The sequence below is a fragment of the Saimiri boliviensis genome, chromosome 7 (genome assembly GCF_048565385.1).
Source record: "Saimiri boliviensis isolate mSaiBol1 chromosome 7, mSaiBol1.pri, whole genome shotgun sequence".
Lineage (NCBI taxonomy): Eukaryota > Metazoa > Chordata > Mammalia > Primates > Cebidae > Saimiri > Saimiri boliviensis.
In genome coordinates, this window is record NC_133455.1 from 120,233,910 (window position 1) to 120,252,986 (window position 19,077).

At 49.4% G+C, this 19,077-nt stretch overlaps 1 protein-coding gene across 4 annotated transcripts in view; it reads left to right on the top strand.

Annotated features, from left to right (window-relative positions):
• B4GALNT3 (beta-1,4-N-acetyl-galactosaminyltransferase 3) overlaps nt 1-19,077 on the top strand; it is a 100,067-nt gene that overhangs the window by 63,212 nt on the left and 17,778 nt on the right. For all 4 annotated transcript variants that reach the window (XR_012518609.1, XR_012518610.1, XM_039461689.2 and 1 more), the window contains exons 2-5: nt 9,911-10,014; nt 10,988-11,065; nt 18,441-18,536; nt 18,974-19,064. Coding sequence is in view for 2 of the 4 variants with exons in the window: in XM_039461689.2 (XP_039317623.2) it covers nt 9,911-10,014; nt 10,988-11,065; nt 18,441-18,536; nt 18,974-19,064 (369 nt within the window). In the remaining 2 variants the exon portion in view is untranslated. The remainder of the gene's footprint in view (nt 1-9,910; nt 10,015-10,987; nt 11,066-18,440; nt 18,537-18,973; nt 19,065-19,077) is intronic.

Sequence of the window (19,077 nt, forward strand, 5' to 3'; positions counted from 1 at the left end):
CTTTGACATCTGTACCATTGTGAGTGTCCCAAGGGTGCTGCAACAGCCTTCAGCTGGTTGTTAATTTCTCAACATCAGGGCCAGTGTCTGTCACTTCATTCAGTCCCTAGCCCAGAATCGTGACCAGCAGATGCCTGATTTGTTCTAGCATGATAAATATGCCAGGCCTCTCAGTGAACCCTCCCTGTGCTTCCTTCCTTCATTCATTCACTCTACATGCATCAGATGCCTGATTTATATAGTGAGAGTATAAAATCAGACCCAGGCAATTTAATCCTTTTCTGAAGCGGGGATGTGTTGAAACTGCTAATTTTAACTCATTTATACAGTGAGAGTCTAATAACAAACAAGACCTAGCTTCTGCCTGTGTTGTGCTAATTTTCAGTCCTTCCCTAGATTAGGCTCAGCCAGTGCCCGCCCCTGGAATACTCCACCTGCAGCTCACTTAACTCCGGCAGCTATGGCTCCTTACTGTGCTGCAGTGCACGAAGCCTTGGGCCAAGAATCAAAGGCCATGGCTCTAGCTCAGTTCTCAGTACACGCTTCCCTTTGACATTGAACAAATCAGTTAACTTTTCTGCGGGTCTCTGTGTCTCCATCAGCACAATGGAAATGATGTGTGGCATTGGGACAAAAACAAGAATAGACTAAGAATATTAATAAGCTCCAATAGAAAACATCGGATAGACTGATTGTGGGGGGGATGGTTGACTAAACTGTGCAACTCACTCCTTCACCCCTGATGAGGTCTAACCTGAAGTTCCATTAAAATGACGTGTTGTCCGCTCAGATGTATTTTATATTTTTAAAATTAAAAAAAAAAAATGACATTTTGTTGGGGGGAAGAAAGCAGGTCCCCATATTCCTTTCTTGGAGAACAGAGTTAACTGTCATGCATGCTTTCCCCGCCCCATTGATCGCCCCCAAGGACAGGTTGCAACAACCTCTGTTGCCTTTGGCAAGTTAATCATCAGACCTCGCAGTTGAGCAGCTGTCAGCCCTCCAGATCAGATAGTGTACCTTATTTGTTTTCAAGCCTGATGCAGAAAAGAGAAAGGGTTTAATAAGATACTTAAAAGAATGTGCTTTTCCGAAAGGAGCCATCAAGCGGAGAGAGGGCAGGGCGGCTGTGGCTCCTGGGTGCTGGCCCGAAACCCAGACCTTGTGTGGGCCTGAAAACCTTTCTTGGATCCATACATCTTCCTGCTTTCCTTGGATTCCATTGCTTTTGCATTCAACAAACAAAAGGGTCTGTGTAAGATACTCCTTAAAAGATGTTTTTTGTTTTTTGTTTTTTTTAAAAAAAAGGAGAAAATAAAACAAATGAGTTAAATCTCAGCTCTATTATCTAGGTGTTGTGAGGTCCTGGGCAGATACACATCCTTCTTATCAGTCAGGGCCTCGGTTTTCTCATCTATAAAATGAGAATGATATTAACACCTACCTGAAGGATTGTTTTGAAGATTAAATGAGAACATTTATGTTAAGTGCGTAGCGTGATGACTGGCCTGGCCTGGGCAAATGCACATTTGTTAGCTGTTGTGTTTAGCGTCTGTTAAATACTTGTTGCTGGGTTAAGTGGGTTAACGTTTGAAGGAGGGCTTTGTAAACAGTACTGCTTCCCACCCAGGTCCCCTTTGGCATCTTACTGTAGTCAGCCTACAAGTCCAGTCTCTTCATAAATAACACAATTATTTTTATTTTTAAAATTTATTTTGTTGGGGCCGGGCGCGGTGGCTCAAGCCTGTAATCCCAGCCCTTTGGGAGGCCGAGGCGGGTGGATCACGAGGTCAAGAGATCAAGACCATCCTGGTCAACATGGTGAAACCCCGTCTCTACTAAAAATACAAAAAATTAGCTGGGCATGGTGGCATGTGCCTGTAATCCCAGCTACTCAGGAGGCTGAGGCAGGAGAATTGCCTGAACCCAGGAGGCGGAGGTTGCGGTGAGCCGAGATCGCGCCATTGCACTCCAGCCTGGGTAACAAGAGCGAAACTCCGTCTCAAAAAAAAAAAAAAATTTATTTTGTTGTTGAGATGGAGTCTCGCTCTGTCTCCCAGGCTGGAGTGCAGTGACGTGATCTCGGCTCACCGCAACCTCCGCCTCCTGGGTTCAAGCGATTCTCCAGCCTCAGCTTCCTGAGTAGCTGGGATTACAGGCATGTGCCATCACGCCTGTCTAATTTTTGTATTTTTAGTAGAGATGGGGTTTCACCATGTTGGTCAAGCTGGTCTGGAACTCCTGAACTCAGGTCATCCGCCCACCTCGGCCCCCCAAAGTGCTCAGATTACAGGGTTGAGCCACTGCATCCGGCCCAGAACACAATTATTATCAAGTATTTCCCACGTCTCTCCTCCTGTCTCAGTTGCTGGCGAGGTGATGCTCTTTTCTCCTTTTCAAAGCCACATTCCTGACTGTATTATTCTCCTCTCCCACTCTTTTTACAATCTTCAGTTTTTTCATTTTGGTTCCCACTCTTTGTTTCTATAGCACGTGTGTCCCTGCAGGCCCTCCGATTATGGAAACCACCTCCCCACTCAAGTCAGGGTGGAGTCACTTCCACCCAGCTGAAAAGAGTTCCTGCTCCCTCCTTCCACCTGGGAAGGAGTAGGAAGAAGAGCACAGGCTACTGTCCTATGGCCCCAAACCATTTGGAGTTTCCATGGGCAATGGTAAACGTTGAGGTGAGTTCTGCAGGTGTTTCTGCTGAAACTACTCCATTGCCATCTTACAGAGTCAGGGTTTTCCAGTATCTCTGTTGCTTTTTCCTGGACTCTTATGGACACTGAAGACCAGCACACCTGTGCTTCGAGGGAGCTTGAGATGGGGCTAGGGGCAGTGTCTGCTTGCAGACACACAGCTGGGTGGCTCACATTGAGAAGGAAGAGATTGGAAGCTAGGAAGAGGGGACCAGGCCCATGCTCAAATGCTCTCGTGTCCAATTCTCCAGCTGTTTTGGGACTGTGGGACAATATATTTGAGTTTCCACACTCCCCCTTGCATTTCGGGGGCTTATATGGAGAGATGTTAGTGGCCACATGAGAGAGAATAAGGAAATGGTCTGGGGTGTGTGTGTGTGTGAAGTGTAGGTGGGTGGGTGAGTAGGAGGTCATTGGAGAGGGAACAGGAGAACAGGGGTAGCTGGAGACTCAATGGGTACCTGACACCAGGCGGTAATGATGGTGATAGTGGAGGCAGACACAAATTCTCAAGCACATTCGATATAGAGCAGTGGAACTCAGTACACAGGCTTTTGTCCTGGGTTCAAATACTGGCTCAGTCACCAACTTCCTGTGTGACTTTTGGCAAGAATTTTAACCTCTAAGGCTTCTTTTCCTGTAGGTTTATTATATTACTTTTTAATTTTTAAATGTTTTTAGAGAAGGGCTCTCACTATATTGCCCAGGCTGCAGTGCAGTGGCAATTCATAGGTGCAATCATAACACATGGCAGCCTGAACTCCTGGGCTCAACCCATCTTCCCACCTCAGCCTCCTGAGTAGCTGAGATTACAGGTGTGAGCCATTGCACCCAGCTGGTTTATTATATTAAATCAATGTTTCATTTAGTATAACTATAAGAGGTATGTGTGTGTGTGTGTGTGTGTGTGTGTGTGTGTGTGTATATATATATATATATATATATATACCTAACTCACAAATGTAACTATTACTGTTGTATTACTAATAATTTTTCTTGCATCAAGTTCCCTGGGGCATCATGGATTAGAAAGGATAGGTTTAGCCACACACCCTGACTCTGCCATTGGAGTACTGGGTTTGCCTTAGAGACTCCCTCCCAGGTGACAAGCCCCTGGCTTCACCCCTGACTCTGTGCCACTTCAGGCTTCTGGTGGAGTTCAGGCCCTGCTGGCCTCTAGCCATAGCAGCTTCGTCCTGCTGAGGACATGCGACTGGCCTCAAGTGCTCTGCAAGTACAGAGCCACAGCACCTGCTTTTCCATCCCTGGACTGGGTACCGCTTCTTGGCATTTGTGGAACTGTGCCCTGGATGTCATGCCTCTCATTCACTCCCTTGACAACCTCCTGCTCTCTGGTGGGAGAAGGGCTCTGTCTCTGTTCAGTTCCTCTGTATTTCATCACCTTTTCTCATTCCAGTTTGTCTCTGGTGACAGTTCTCTCTACAGACCCTGGGGCTTCTTAGCAAATCATCTATGTTCACCCTGGATCTTCAGGTCCTTTGTTTGTGGTGGTGTACATGGGAACCAGCCCTCCCAGGCCTCTCCTTCTCCCTCGCCTGATAGGGCCAGTCCTGTCCCTCTTGCACACCCTTGCCCAGGGGAAAGCCCTTTCTAATGGAGCCCTGCCCCAAGGCTGGAGTCAGAGCTTCAGAAAGATCTTTCTGAGTCCCTGCCTGCAGGTGTTACCCCTACACCTACTGCTTTCACTTATCTTTCAGGCTTACTCTCAGCTCCACCTCTCCTGTTGGCGGGCATTCATGAGTTGCTTCCAGGTTCCCTACTGATGCAAAGAGCTTGCTTTTAGTGGGCGTCGGGGGTAACCTTTTTGCTCCATTGGTTACCCCCTTGTGATGAACTTGTGCCATCCACTGGGTTGAGCAGTCTACACCCATTTACATCTAGAGACGGACAAAATTCATTTCCACGTGAGCAAGAAATAAGATGTGGGAATGATGGGCGAGGTGACTCTAACTCATTTTGGGCCAATGATGTTACTCCCAGCGTAGATCAGCAGATGATTTGAACAGTTTCTGGAGATATGTGTTGGGTTCCCTTGCCATTTACCATGAAGTGACGTGTGTGCACATGTGCATATTATGTGCACCTTTACACAGTGAAATATAACTCTGAGCATGGTGCCTTGCATATAATAAGTGCTTGGTAAAAGTTAGCTGCTATTAATATTGCCATTATTACAACTACTTGGGAGCAAAAGTAATACATCTTGCCATGTGCCTTGTAAAATGTCCTATTGGGCATTGGTAGAAGTTTGAGCATTGCTATGCGATAGGCTGATTTAGGGAAGATTTTCCTGCAGCAGGCCATGGCTCTGGCGTGTTGTAGGTCAGCTAGTTAACCCTGGGTCTTTATTAACAGGGTTAGGGTTTATACCTGCATGAGAACTTAGTCTGAATGTTGAAAGTGCTAAGTTGAAAGTGCTTTGAAGGGTTTTAGCCCTGGAGTGGAGTTGGGAGGCCTGCAGTCCCAGCACAGAATCTGTAACATCAAGGGACTTCCTTCTTCTTGGGTATGAATCAGACCAGGCATCAGGAGAAATAATTGTGAGCTCCAGATCTGCAGCATCGTGACTGAAAATGCAAGTAATAAGCTGCCGTGTGTTAAGGGCTTATTATGTTCCAGGCACTAAACCCTTGACATGGATTATCCTATTCACTATGTGACCTTGAGCTGATGACTTGACTTTTCTGTTTCTGTTTCTTCATCTCTAAAATGGAGATGACAACACCTAAAAGGGACATTGAGAAGAGCTAATGAAATAATGTATGGGAGAGTCTTAGAAAAAAGCACAAAGGAACCTATGCATGCCATATTTTTACCAACGAGAAAGATGGTAATATTTAGGCCTTTGAAGAGTCTGCATTGCACAGAGGAGGGATGTTGGCAAAGCTCCAGCTGATGGTGAATTTGATAGCCCAGGTTTGTGAGGGCAGAATATGAGGCCCACGGTGGTGCTGTATCTGTCACCTGAGATCGGGGTGTCTGTCTCCTGGCACAAATGTGACACCTGTTGTAGCAGAAACAGGCCCTGGCAGCTGGCGCTCTGGGAGAAGAGGTCTGGCCAGGAGCAGAAGGAGTTCGCTTACCAGAGGGCAAGTGACAAATGTCAATAGTTAAATCAGCACATTTTTCAGCTCCACCTTCCCCCAGGGAGGCTAAGCAATGCCTGGGTATCCACTGGCAGGATTAACACAGAGGCAAAGATGCAGGAAGAGGAAATATGCCAGTGCACAGCACAGCGCCTGACACCTGAGATGCACTTAGTGAATATTTATGGGGGATGAGGGAGGGTGGGGAGCAAAGAGCACTATTGCTGTGCTGCCGCTGCTGGCCCACTGCTTACCTCTCTGGTCAGTAAGCATGGAGAAGGCTAAGCATGGTGACTCACACCTATAATCCCAGCAGTTTGGGAGGCTGAGGTAGGACGATCACTTGATCCCAGAAGTTCAAGACCAACCTGGACAACATAGCAAGACACCATCTCTAAAAAAAAAATTTTTTTTAATTAACCAATTATGGTGGCATGCGTCTGTAGTCCTAGCTACTCAGGAGGCTAAGGTGGGAGGATTGATTGAGCTTAGGAGTTCAAGGCTGCAGTAAGCTATGATTACACCACTGCATTCCAGCCTGGGTGATCCTGTCTCTTACAAAAAGAAAAAAAGAAGCATAGAGAGAAAAGAGAGAGCCACTGCATAGGTTTAAAGGAGTTGGAACTCATATCTTGACTCTCAAATCCAAAACTTCAAACTTGGAAATCTTTAGAAAAAAAATATTTATTGGGTACCTGTTGTGTGTCAGACCCCACACTAAATCGGGCACACGTAATTTCATCTTCACAGTGGTTCCTGTGAGGCAGGTGTTTTCGTTCACCATTTAGATGAAGAAACCAGGGCTACAGAGGTTAAATTATTTGTTCAAGCAGTCACAGTTTGTAAGTGGTAGATATAAAATTTTTTAATTATTTTAAATTTTTATTAAAAAAATTAGGGTTAGAAATGTGAGGGAGAAGAGAATAAATAAAAAAGAAGAAGAAGAAGAAGAAAAAAAAGACAGGGTCTTGTTATGTTGCCCATATGTTGCTAGTCTCAAACTCCTGGGCTCAAGCAATTCTGCTGCCTTGGCCTCCCAAAGTGCTGGGATTACAGGCATGAGCCACTTCAGTAGGCCACGATCAGATCTTTCTGACTCAGAAGGCTTGCTTGTCTTTCTGCTACATCGTAAGACCTGCAAAGGAATTTTCCTACTCCTTAAATTAGTGAAGGTTGGGCTGTTGACTTGTCCCAAGTTTTAGGTAGCTCACAGCCACCTAGACTCACCTGTTACCCAGGGGCAAGACCTGACTGGGTTTAACTTCACTGAATTTCCTATCTGTAATCAACTCACCTCCCTAAATGGGTTTGTCCTTGGTCACTGAGAGAGCTGCCTCTTACCTTCTGTTACAGAGAAGTCGAACTGCACACTAGTTACGAGTCATGAAGATAGATTTTATTTAGTATTGTTTCACACAGGAGAGAGGCGTCAGGACAGAACTGAGCTCAACTTTGTATACAGCAGCGATGACTGGGGATTTATAGCCAACCAGCAGAGTTGAGGGGCCACTGGGTGGAAAACAGCTGAGGAGAGACATCAAGGGCAGAGGGATTCTTGCTGAACTGGCCTAATGGGACTCTTGATAAAGGCAAGGGTAGGAGGTGAGGAACTTAGTCAGATGGCAGGGGCTGGGGGGTTCTGTTAAACTGACCTAGCAGAATTCTTGCTGAAAACTGGACTAGGCAGGCCCAGAATGGGGCCCAGGGATGAGGCCTCATAAAAAAGAGTGCTCAGAGGAGCTGTCTAAGGCTTGGTCAAGGAGAGTGTCTTTGTCACTTCCCAGCAGATGCCAGGACAAGGGCAGCTGAAGACCCATGATGCTAGTTCACTGTGAGGGTAAGTCACCTCCCCTGGGTGTGACTTCCAACAGTCACACCACACTTTGGCTGAGCTGAAGACTGTCTTGGAGAAGGAATGTGTGCCTGAGATGTACTGTAGCTCCCACTGCTGGGGCAGGCAGCATTTCATGGCTATTTCCCTACAAGCTTCTCTTGAGTAAGAGGGTTTTAGTCATAAGAGCGAAGATGACCCAGTCATTCAGATGCAGGAGCAAGGCAGGGCCCATCCTCACCCTCCTCACAGCGTAACTCATGTGTCACCCAGGCACACCTGAACCCACAACTGCTAGTCAGCAGCTCCTTGGGGCTGGGAAGGGATGGGCTCTTGCTTTAGATCATGTGTGTGGTCGGGATCAGCTGATGGACAAGCAGTTTCCCCTGAGCTCATCCAGAAATGGAGGAGATATTCTGGGGGCATTCTTTCTCTTTCTCCCTCACTCCTCATGTTTTCACATCACCCCAGTGGCCCCAGAATCCTGCTTCCCCAGAACACACCCCTGCCTTGAACTCGTCAGACCTGTTCCTGCCAGTTGGGCCAGCAACAGGGCTAAAGCTGCAGAAGTCCCTGTAACCATAACATGAGTGGAGGTGTAACATCTGCAGAAACCCAGAGACAGATCACCCGCTGAGGCCTCTGCGCGGCACTCCTCAAAGTCTATGCCAAAAAGTGCCCACAGGAGAAAATGTGGGCAGAAAGAGAAAATGTGGACCCATGAGACAGAGGAGCTCTCTGTTCTAATCCTGGCTGTGGAACAACGAGCTCTGTGACCTTAAACTCGGAGCGCTCTTTCCCCATCTGTAAAATGGGGTAACGAAGTCGACCTCTCGAGAGATTCTTAACAAGTTTCAGATGAAATCATGCCCTTGAGACACTCAGCAAGCACGAAAGGGCCCACATAAAGCATAGCTATGTAAGAAAGCCCTCTCACCCCACACCTGCGTGCCAGCGTGCAGCCCCTGTGCCCGCCCCTCCCCGAGCCTGTTACATAAACACTCGTGCACAGCGTGGGGGACCACCTTCGGTGACGCCCATATTTGTGGGTGGTGCTCTGTTTTCTGTGTCCGCGTGGCTGTCTGTTTCTCACATAGGGGTTTCTGTGACACTTCTGCCCCTCGGCTCCCAGGGGTTGGGGGCTGTCAGGCTAATTCCTTCCAAGCAGTGCCCACCACAGCATCCTGGGGGCATCATGGTAAACTGAGGCTGTCGAAGAGAGAGGGGAGGCTCTGTGGAGATCCACCTGCACACTGGGGTCCTTGTCTTACCCTTGTCTCTACTTGCTAAGTGACCCTCCATTTGCCATTTGTCCAGTCTCGGTCCCATTTTCCTCCTTTGAAGTGAGGACGAGGGGATCTTGAAAGCCTCTTCTAGCTTTCAGTGGTCTGTGCTTCTGGTTTGTGACTAACAGTGGTTTGGTTCCACTCATTCAAAGCCCAGCAATCTCCCTTCAGATGGGAGCCCGGCCCTCAGGGGTGTCAGCAGAGGCACTCTGATTCTCCTGCCCTCACCCTGGTGCAGCCCCTCACCTCCTGACTTGTGAATGCGCGTGCACCCCCTAGTTTCCTGTTTCCTCCCTCCCTGTCACCACGGTTTGGTTTTTTGCCCTCCCAGATGTGTGTAAGCCAGCCCGTTCCAGAGTTTTCAGGGTGCAGACAGCATCAGCCCCACGCAGCCTCCCAATGACTCCAGAAATAAGCGAAGCCTCTAATCTTGTATCTCCAGTGGTTTATAAGTTTGTTTGACAGACACCACATCCAGGCCCACCCTTTCCTGCCTCCCTTAGCTCTGGCTTCATCCAGCAACTCGGTGATCAATGATAGGGTTCCCCCCACCACCTGCCATAAGTAACCCCCTGCTGTTCCCAGGCTTAGGGCACAGGAATGAGCAGGAAGGGAAGAGTGTACTGCCTGCCATCACCATCTCTCCACAGCAGCTTTTGGGAGACATTGGCCTCCAGAGGCAACTGGGGGAGAACAAGCCCTTAGTGGGAGCCCCATGGGCCATGCTCAGCTGGCCTGGCTCCTTCTCTGGTTTCTGGAAGGTGGCAACTGCTGATGGGATGTAAGCTCATCTCTCTGTGCACTGTGGACCTTGGTCAATTTGCAGCTATCTCCTGCCCCTGGCTTTGCCCGCTTCCCACTCACCCTCTGAAGAGGGGTGAGGAGCAGAAGGGAAGACCGTTCCCTCCATTAACCTTCCACAGCTTTTAGATGTATGAGGTTTCCAGATTACGCTGGCCTGAAGGCTCCTGTCTTCCCCTTCCGCAGGATATGGCAGCTGGAGAGAACTGGCCAAGGCTCTGGCCAGCAGGAACATTCCAGCTGTGGACCCACACCTCCAGTTCTACCACCCCCAGAGACTGAGCCTCGAGGTAGGTGACTGGTCAGCCCATTGTCCCGCTGGTGCCTTAATATGAGTCCCCAGGTGCTCTGCCCAGTTGTCTTAAGGGTAACCTCCACTACTCCGTGGGAGGAGAGGCAGAAGAGAAACAGCCCCTAGAATCCTAGTCTGGCCTCGGGACTTCCTAGCTGAGCTGCAGAAATGTCATCCAGCCTCCTCAAAGCCTGGGGCTGCCACTGGGCCGGGTTTTCTGGTATCTGCCCTTGTCCCCTAGTTCAGTTTGCCCATGTTGGAACCACTCTGGGCCTGTGACCTCCATCACCAATGGCATGTGCTGCCTCTCACTAGGGTGAGGGCTGGGCTAAGCTGTCCTTGCTGCTGAGACTAGAGGTGACGAGGTGGACACACACTCCTCCCTGCCTATAGCTGGGAGTATGGACTTGTAGTGGAGCATTTTCCTGTAGTGTTTCTTTAGGCAACCGTCCCTAAAGAGGCAGATTAGAGAAACTGGGGTCTAATTCAGTCAGGAGCCCCAAAGCTGAGCCTAGAATAGACATGGATCCGGAATTGGACCAGGGTCAAACTCAACTTGTGGACCTGCACGATACGGAGGGTTTGAGGTGTCCCTGAGGGGCTCCCACTTGTTGGAACCCAAATCTAGAGAGCTGGGGGATAAGGAGGAAGAGGGAGCCAAGCTCCTTGCCCTCAAGAGGTCCTGACCTAATGAGGGAAAACTTTTTTCTCATATGGGGAAGAGAGAAAATTCAGAAAAGTGAGGGAACCTGAGGAGCACGCACTGATGAAACTACGGAGATGTATTCCCCAGGGACATCATGTGAATGACAGATGGCAGTGTGCTCTGAGCTGACGCCTCCTAGGAGCAGGCGCTGTGCCTCCTGGCCCTCTGCTTCCCCGTGGGCACTTCCAAGGGGCCTTAACCCTGTCCTGCCCGCAGTTTCTCCTCCTAGTATTCCTACCAAGTTCATTCCTCCTTCTTCTGCTAGGACCATGAAATTGACCGAGGTGGAAGCAGTAACAGCAGCTACTTGAAGTGGAACAAGCCTGTCCCCTGGCTCTCAGAGGTAAGGGACTTTCTACTGTCCCTGCTCTTTAAGAGAGTTAAAAAAAATAATTTGTATGGATAATTTTAGCGATCACAGAAAACTTTCTACTAGTGAATTTAAAAATTTTTTAAATTATTTATTTAGTTAGTTTTTTGGTGGTGTTTTTAGAGAAGGGTCTCACTCTGTTGGCCAGGCTAGTCTCAAACTCCTGGGCTCAAGCCGTCCTCCAGCTTCAGCCTCCTGACTAGCTGGGATTACAGGTGGGCATTACTGCACCCAGCTTAGTGGCTTCATGAAAATTTTTCACTGCAAGCATTCCAGGTTTATTCAGTTTCTCTCTTTAGAGAAGGAACACTCACATTTGCCGAAGGCCTGTTGTGTGGCAGGCGTTGTGGATCATCTCATCTCAGCTTTATGACCCTGTGAGATTGTGTCATTATCCTGATTTTATAGGTGGAAAAACAAGCTCCGGAAAGCTACAAGACTTTCATGGCCATGCCAATCCCGTCTTAAAGATAAGCATCCCAAACTGTCTTTCTTGGGCCACTAAATCCCGTAAGATATTCCAGGAAGAAAAGAGTCCATTGTTAATAAAGTTTTTAAAATTGTCATATACTACCTTACCTTCCTGGAAATGTACATTAGCATATGAAAGATTATGAGTTCTGCAGTCATCTGTTTAACTTGGTTTAGCTCAGAGTGTCTCAAACTGAATTGCTTTTCTTCCGTGAAATGCCTGTTATGCTCTATGAAACTAGTGCTGTAGGTTTCATAGAAATGCCCTAAGGACCATGCACTGGAAAATGCTGCTTTAGAAAACTTTTATAGGAAGCAGTTAAATATGAATAAAAGCTGTCAAACCATCATAATACCTTTCATTTATATAGACTTTGATAGATTGTGTTTTTTCTTTTAGTTTTTTTTATTTTTTTAGAGACAGGGTCTTGCTCTGTTTCCCAGGCTGGAGTGCAATGGCACAATCATAGCTCACTGTGCCTTGAACTCCTGAGTAGCTAGGACTACAGGGGCATACCACCACACCTGGATAATTAAAAGAAAAATTTTTTTTTGTAGAGACAGGTTCTCACTATGTTGCCCAGGCTGGTCTCAAATTCCTGGCTTCAAGCGATCCTCCTGCCTTGGCCTTCCAAAGTGCTATTACAGGCGTGAGCCCCTGTGTTTGGCCCTAGATTCTTCTTCTTTTGGTGAAGAAACTGAGGCTCAAGGAAGTTAATTAACATACACAAGATGACCTTGAGTAAATCGTTATGCCAAGACTTCCGAGTAGCATGGTGCTTTGGAGATGAAAATTTTTCATTTGAGTCCCCTATTTGACAGCTTGTTTAGAACCTGGTGTCTTTAGTCTGGAGGCCCTGTGGACAACAATTACTTTTCTTGGCTGACTAGCCCATTGTTTTTATCCAAACCTATCATGGATGGAGCTCTTCAGCCTGGGTGGTTTTATTTCCAATCCACCCACTTGCTCTGGGGCAGGAGTGAAGGAGCCAGTATTGTACTGAACGTGATGTTAGGTTATCCACACTGTGAAACTGCCTCCTTTGAAAGCCCTGGGAGAGGATGGTTTACAACACTGGCACACCTGCACTAGATGACATCACCAGGTAATTATGCCCCGCCCTACGTGGAGATTGTACTTTGGAAAGAACTTGCCTTACAGATGATTTGGTCTGGTGATCCAGCCTTCTCTCCTTCAAGGATAGCTTGGACCCTTTTTGCTAATAAACTAATTATTTTGAAAGCTTATAGCACCATAACATTCTGCATTTATTAATAATTAATTTCTCCACTTGTTTTTGCCCAGCAAGGACATATGTATAAACATACAATGAAACAAAAACAGTGAACAAATAGCAAACAGTGATTAAAATTGGGCTGGGCTTGGTGGCTCAAGCCTAGAATCCCAGCACTTTGGGAAGTCAAGCTGCTTTAGCCCAGGAGTTGCAGACCAGCCTGGGCAACATGGTGAGACCTTATCTGTACAAATAATGATAATAATAATAAAAGCCAGCCGTGGTGATGCATGCCTGTGTTCCCAGCTATTTGGGAGGCGGAGGTAAAGTAAAAGAAAAGGAAAGAAATATTGGATATTTTAGTAAGTGTGTATGGCCTTTAGGTAGTAAATGACTGATTTTCCTTTTTTTTTTTGAGATGGAGTCTCACTCTGTCGCCCAGGCTGGAGTGCAGTGGGTGTGGTCTCAGATCACTGCAACCTCTGCCTCCTGGGTTCAAGCAATTCTCTGCTTAACCTCCCAAGTAGCTGGGATTACAGGCACACACTGCCACGCCTGGCTAATTCTTTTTGTATTTCTAGTAGAGACAAGGTGTCCATCTTGGCCAAGCTTGTCTTGAATTCCTGACCTTGTGATCTACCCGCCTTGGCCTCCCAAAGTGCTGGGATTACAGGCGTGAGCCACCACGCCCAGCTTCATTTTTAAATATTAAAAATAGATTACAAAATCATCATTGCAGTCTTCATGGATCTTCAGGGGTTCACTGATCCAATCCTCTTATTTTACCAATGAGGAGAATAAGGAAGGCAGGCCCTGGAGAGGTTAAACACCACAGCAGTCAGACAGCTGCATAATGGTGCCACCTGGCTTCCAGCCCAGACTTGCAGTCTCTCCACATTATGGGGACCTCTGTTTCCATCCCCCTGCCTGTCCCTGGCCAGCAGGAAGTTTCCAGGTTAATGATACATGTCCTCTACTGAGCATCTGCTAGTGTCCAGGAGCTGTCAGATTGTTCTGTTATCCCCCTTCCAGATAATGGCTCAGAAAGGTCAGCTCAGGTCACAGAGTTAGTGCAGGGCCCTGCTGTAAAGGTGAGCAAGGGCAGGAGATGAGAAAGATGACAATGGCCTCCTCTTTCTCTGTTTCCCTGCCCTGGGCTTTGGCAGGCAGCCCAGGGTCTCTGAGGCCAGAAGCCACGCTTGGAGGCTCAGCAGCCTCAGATATTTTACTTGGTGCAGCACCAGAGGCCGACTGATTAGACTGGATGGCAAGGGGGCTGGGCTTCACAGAGTGACTGTCTCAAAGCTTATTCACACAGACCCTGATCTCATGACACTCATTAACAAACCCCAGTGCCAATCTGTTCATGTGTTGGTAAATGCACTGCTCCATTCACCAAAATGCCTTGTCTGCTAGCCAGGCCACTCCCCAAAGCCAAAATACGTATAAGAAAGAAATCTGGTGTGTACAAAGTCAGATCAAAGCAAGTGGGATCAGAGTTTTCGTGGGTTGTTCACACAGGCTTTGAGAAGGCAGTGTCTCTCTTTTGAGGACAGAACTGTGACACAGACTCCTGTTCTCAGCCTTTCCTTTGGTTTTTTTTTTTTTTTTTTGAGACAGTCTCACTTTGTTTCGCAGGCTGGAGTGGAGTGCAATGGCGCGATCTCAGCTCACTGCAACCTCCGCATCCAGGGTTCAAGCAATTCTCCTACCTCAGCCTCCCGAGTAGCTGTGTTTACAGGCACATGCCGCCATGCTCAGCTAGTTTTTTTTGTATTTTAGTAGAAATGGGGTTTCACCATCTTGCCCAGGCTGGTCTCAAACTCCTGAGCTCAGGCAATCCTCTGGCCTCGGCGTGCCAGAGTGCTAGGATTACAGGCATGAGCCACTGCTTTTAAAAAAAGTTTTATTGAACTGTAATTCACATACCATACACTTCATCCATTTAAAGTGTATCGTTCAAGGCAGGGTACGGTGGCTTACACCTGTAACTCCAGTACTTTGGGAGGCTGAGGTGGGAGGATTGCTTGAGGCCAGAAGTTTGAGGCCAGCTTGGACAACATAGGGAGACCCCATTACTACTAAATAAAAAAATTAGCCAGGTGTACCTGTAGCTACTTGGGCAGCTAAGGAGAAAGGATTGCTTGAGAACAGGAGTTTGAGGCTGCAGAGATCCATGACTGTGCCACTGCACTCCAGTGTGGGCAACAGAGCGAGACCCTGACCTTAAAAAAAAAGTAGATCGAATACCTCGAAACTCTGAGCAGGACATAGGAGTTCCTGGTGTGTAGGAGCCGGTGACCTAATCACCCTGCTGTGTTCCTCCAGGGGAGGCCCCACTGCCCCATGAGTTAAAACAGAACCACCAGCCAGGTATGCTTGGTCTTGTGAGTTTGAATCTGGTTGAGTAGCAGAGAGTATAGCAGAAGCAGAGGGTCAATCAGTGCTCATGTCTCATGATGGGCTTCCGAGTGCTCAGGGAGGTAGAGCTGATGGCTCCTGGCTTTGTGCCCCTCTGAACCTCCTACCTCCACCATAGCCCATGGCGCAGGTGACATCCTTTAGTTTACATGTCTGCCTCCTTTGAGGACTACCTCTGTTTCATCTTTAAGGAGTACAGTGCTGGAAAAGATACCTGGGAATGGGATACAATGGGCCGGACCCTGCCCAGCCTCCTGGAGCCGAGGAGCTGGGGCGGGCGGGGGTGCTCACGCTCACTCATAGACTTATGGAATGGAAGAGCATACTGTTCTGGGCTTAGCTCCTCCAAGCATTTGTTCATTTAAATAATTAAGATGTGCAGGGAACACGGGAGGGAGCTGTACCCTCTGCCTGGGGATGTCATAGAAGGCTTCAGAGATTAATATTTGACAAGAGCTTTGAAGGATGAGCAGGAGTTTGCCATGTAAGGAGGAAGTGAATGGGCCTTCCAGTCAGGAAATGGCATTTTCAAAAGCATGGAGATGTGAAAGAGCATGAGGATTTTGGCAAAGACGGGTTAGGTGTGGGTGCAGCAAAGGTGCGTGACGGGGAGTGGTATGAGGTGAGGCTGGAAAAGGCAGGTCAGTTGTAAAAGACTCCACGTGCTGGGTGAGGCTCTGTTCTGAAGCCTTCTGGGAACCTTTGGAGGTTTTAAACAGCAGAGTGACTTGGTCAGATCTCTGCTTTAGAACAACAGTTCTGGAGGCAGGAGGAATCAGTGTCGGGGAAAAGCTGAGGTCCAATTGGCGGCTCTGCTGCATCCCAGGGAGTGCCCCAGAGGGGCAGTGGATATTCCTGTGTGACCCACACCCCTGCACGATGCCCTCCCCGCTCCCAAGGGTTATTTGCTGCCTGTCCCTGGGAAGTCATTTACCTCTCTGAGCTTCAATGTCCTCACCCTTAAAACGAGAGGGTTCCAGCAGGTATCTTCTCCAGCACTTCTAACTTTGGAAGTTTCAAAACCACCATTAGCCATAGACACGCTCTGGCACTTGGAGTGACCAGTGCCCCTCCCTGGGCCTTAGTCCCTGCTGGACAATGGAGCTAGTGGGTGGAGGGCATGGCTGGCGTGCTGGAGTCTCAAGTTCCTGCCAAACACAAAGTTTCTAAAACTCAGAGGGACACAAATCCTTGGAGTGGGGGAGGAAGAGGGTGCCCACCAGCCCCTTAGAGACCCCCACCGACAGCCTGAGCGTGAGTGAAGCATGGTTTGAGGGCTAGCTTAATGCTGGGTAAGGGCCTGGGCCTAGCGCAGGTAGGTCCTCTCACCCTCCCTGCCTGGGGCTACCTGCAGCATCCGAGGATCCGCTGAGCGGCCAGCCAGTGCCTCTCTCTGCCCCTCCTCTCCCTGCCCAGTCCCCGTGCTCTCTGGCCTCCAGGCTGAACACAACAGGCTTCTCTGGTGGCATGCCTTCCCCTACTGCCCTCCCTCCTGGGATCTGTGTCTCCTAGGGAGGGGCCAGAAGGGGGCCTTTGGAGGAGATAGCTGAGTCTTATAAACCAGACTTGAGGACTTTCCGCCGAAGTAGCACAATGTACCCATTCTTTCCTTCCTTGAAGCCTTAACCCATCACCCACCTACCCAGCCCACATTCCCTCTCCCACCCATTGCAGTCCCCCACTCCTGTTTCTGTGAGTGGTGGCTGCTTCCCAAGGCCCACGTTCTTAGCACTGACCAGGCCAGTGTGCCCGGTTTGCCCCAGTTAGTGCCCGGTTAGCGCTGAAGGGCCAGGGAGGGACAGGCTCTCCCGTGTCTTTCTGGATCCAGCAGTGGGCCAGTGTTCCCCGAGGCTTCGCCCACCGCACCGGCCACACCTGGACCTTGGGCATTCCTGTTGAGGAGTTATTCCCTGCCCCTCCTCTCCCTGCCCACCCATCCTCCCTCCTGCAGGTCTCTTGCCGAACTTGTGCCACTTCTTCGAACTTGTGCCACTTCTTTTTTTTTTTTTTTTTTTGAGACGTAGTTTCGCTCTTGTTACCCAGGCTGGAGTGCAATGGCGCGATCTCGGCTCACCGCAACCTCCGCCTCCTGGGTTCAGGCAATTCTCCTGCCTCAGCCTCCTGAGTAGCTGGGATTACAGGCACGCACCACCATGCCCAGCTAATGTTTTGTATTTTTAGTAGAGACGGGGTTTCACTAAGTTGATCAGGATGGTCTCGATCTCTTGACCTCATGATCCACCCGCCTCGGCCTCCCAAAGTGCTGGGATTACAGGCTTGAGCCACCGCGCCCGGCTGTGCCACTTCTTATTTGGACGTCCAGTCTGGGTGTCCCCTCATAGCTCCTAAGGGCAGCCCAAATTTTGCTATCTGGTGGGCACAGTGGGGAGGCCAGGGCAGGTTGCTGGTATGGAGTCTTCGCCCCTCCCCCAACCTGGACAGGCCCACTGTCAGGATGATTGGCACAAAGTCCCCACGCTTCCCTCTCCTCTCAAACTTCCAGCCCCGCCACCTGCGCACAGTGCTGGTTCCTGCCTTGGCCCTTTGTGGGGTCCTCCAATCCCAGTCCTGCAGAGGAGAGAGAGGATCTGACCTGACTAGCACTGCCCCGAGGCTGTCCCAGGAGTGGCCTGCTCAGAATGAGGCTTGGAGGCTTCAGAGAGCAGTGGGAGGCCGAAATGCTGGGCAGCTGGGATGGCCCCAGCTCCCTCCTGCAGCACCTCCCAGCTGCTTCCCAAGGGAAGCCAGAAGCAGGGAGGCCACTGGGTAGATAAGGTTTCACAGGAAGACAGCTGTGGAGCTTTCCTCTCCTCAGGCATCAGGGATAGGGAGGGGAGAAGAGCACGTCTTTCCTGAAACCCCAGCCGGCTCCTCCTAGTTCCCTGTCGTCTGGGCCATTCTGTCGTGGCCATTGCCCCCCTTGCCTGGGGCATGGAAGCCAGCCCCCTTCCTGTGTGGGAGGGCCAGGGGGAGTGTGTGTGTGCATGTGTGTGCACACCTGCATGGCCAGAGCAGACCTTGTCCTCAAGGCCAGGCCGTGGGGTGAACATGAGCACCAGGTTCCTGAAAGCGTGCTGGGCGCTAGGCTGGGGATGGGATAGAGTCAGTCAGAGCCACACAGTGAGGGGAGCACTGGCCCCTCTCTGCCTAGCCTCCTGGAGCTGAGGAACTGGGGCGGGTGGGGGGTGCTCAGGCTCACAGCTCGTGCCTCCCCCCTGCAGTTCCGGGGCCGTGCCAACCTGCATGTGTTTGAGGATTGGTGTGGCAGCTCTATCCAGCAGCTCAGGAGGAACCTGCATTTCCCACTCTACCCCCATGTGAGTGCCCGCCTCCCTCCACACCTGCCTCCTCTGCCCACTTCTGTCTCTCGTCTTTCCTTGCTTCTTTTCTGGGCCATATTTTCTCCTTTATCTCTTGAGCCCTCTTTTTATCTGGCCATAATAGTTCCCTTGTCTCTTTCCTAGGGATTCTTTCAATTTCGCCTTCTGCGTCATTTCAGTTTCAGGCTCTCTAGCTCACAATATAGTGTACCCAGGGCCACCATGTACAGTTATGCCGGTTGTGCACTGTACAAGGTCTCCTGGACAAACAGGCAAATGGGAGCTGAAATTGAGCCTGCGTTCCACTCACCAAGCCACAGCCCCAGTCCCTCCTGTCATAGTCCGCTCCTGATCTTCCCACCAGTCCTGAGTGGACAGACCAATTTCCTCTTCCCTCTTCTGGGTAACAGTTTCCTTCCCCTTTCTTGGCATAGATTCGCACAACCCTGAGGAAGCTGGCTGTGTCCCCCAAATGGACCAACTATGGCCTTCGCATCTTTGGCTACCTGCACCCCTTTACGGATGGTGAGGCCAGCCC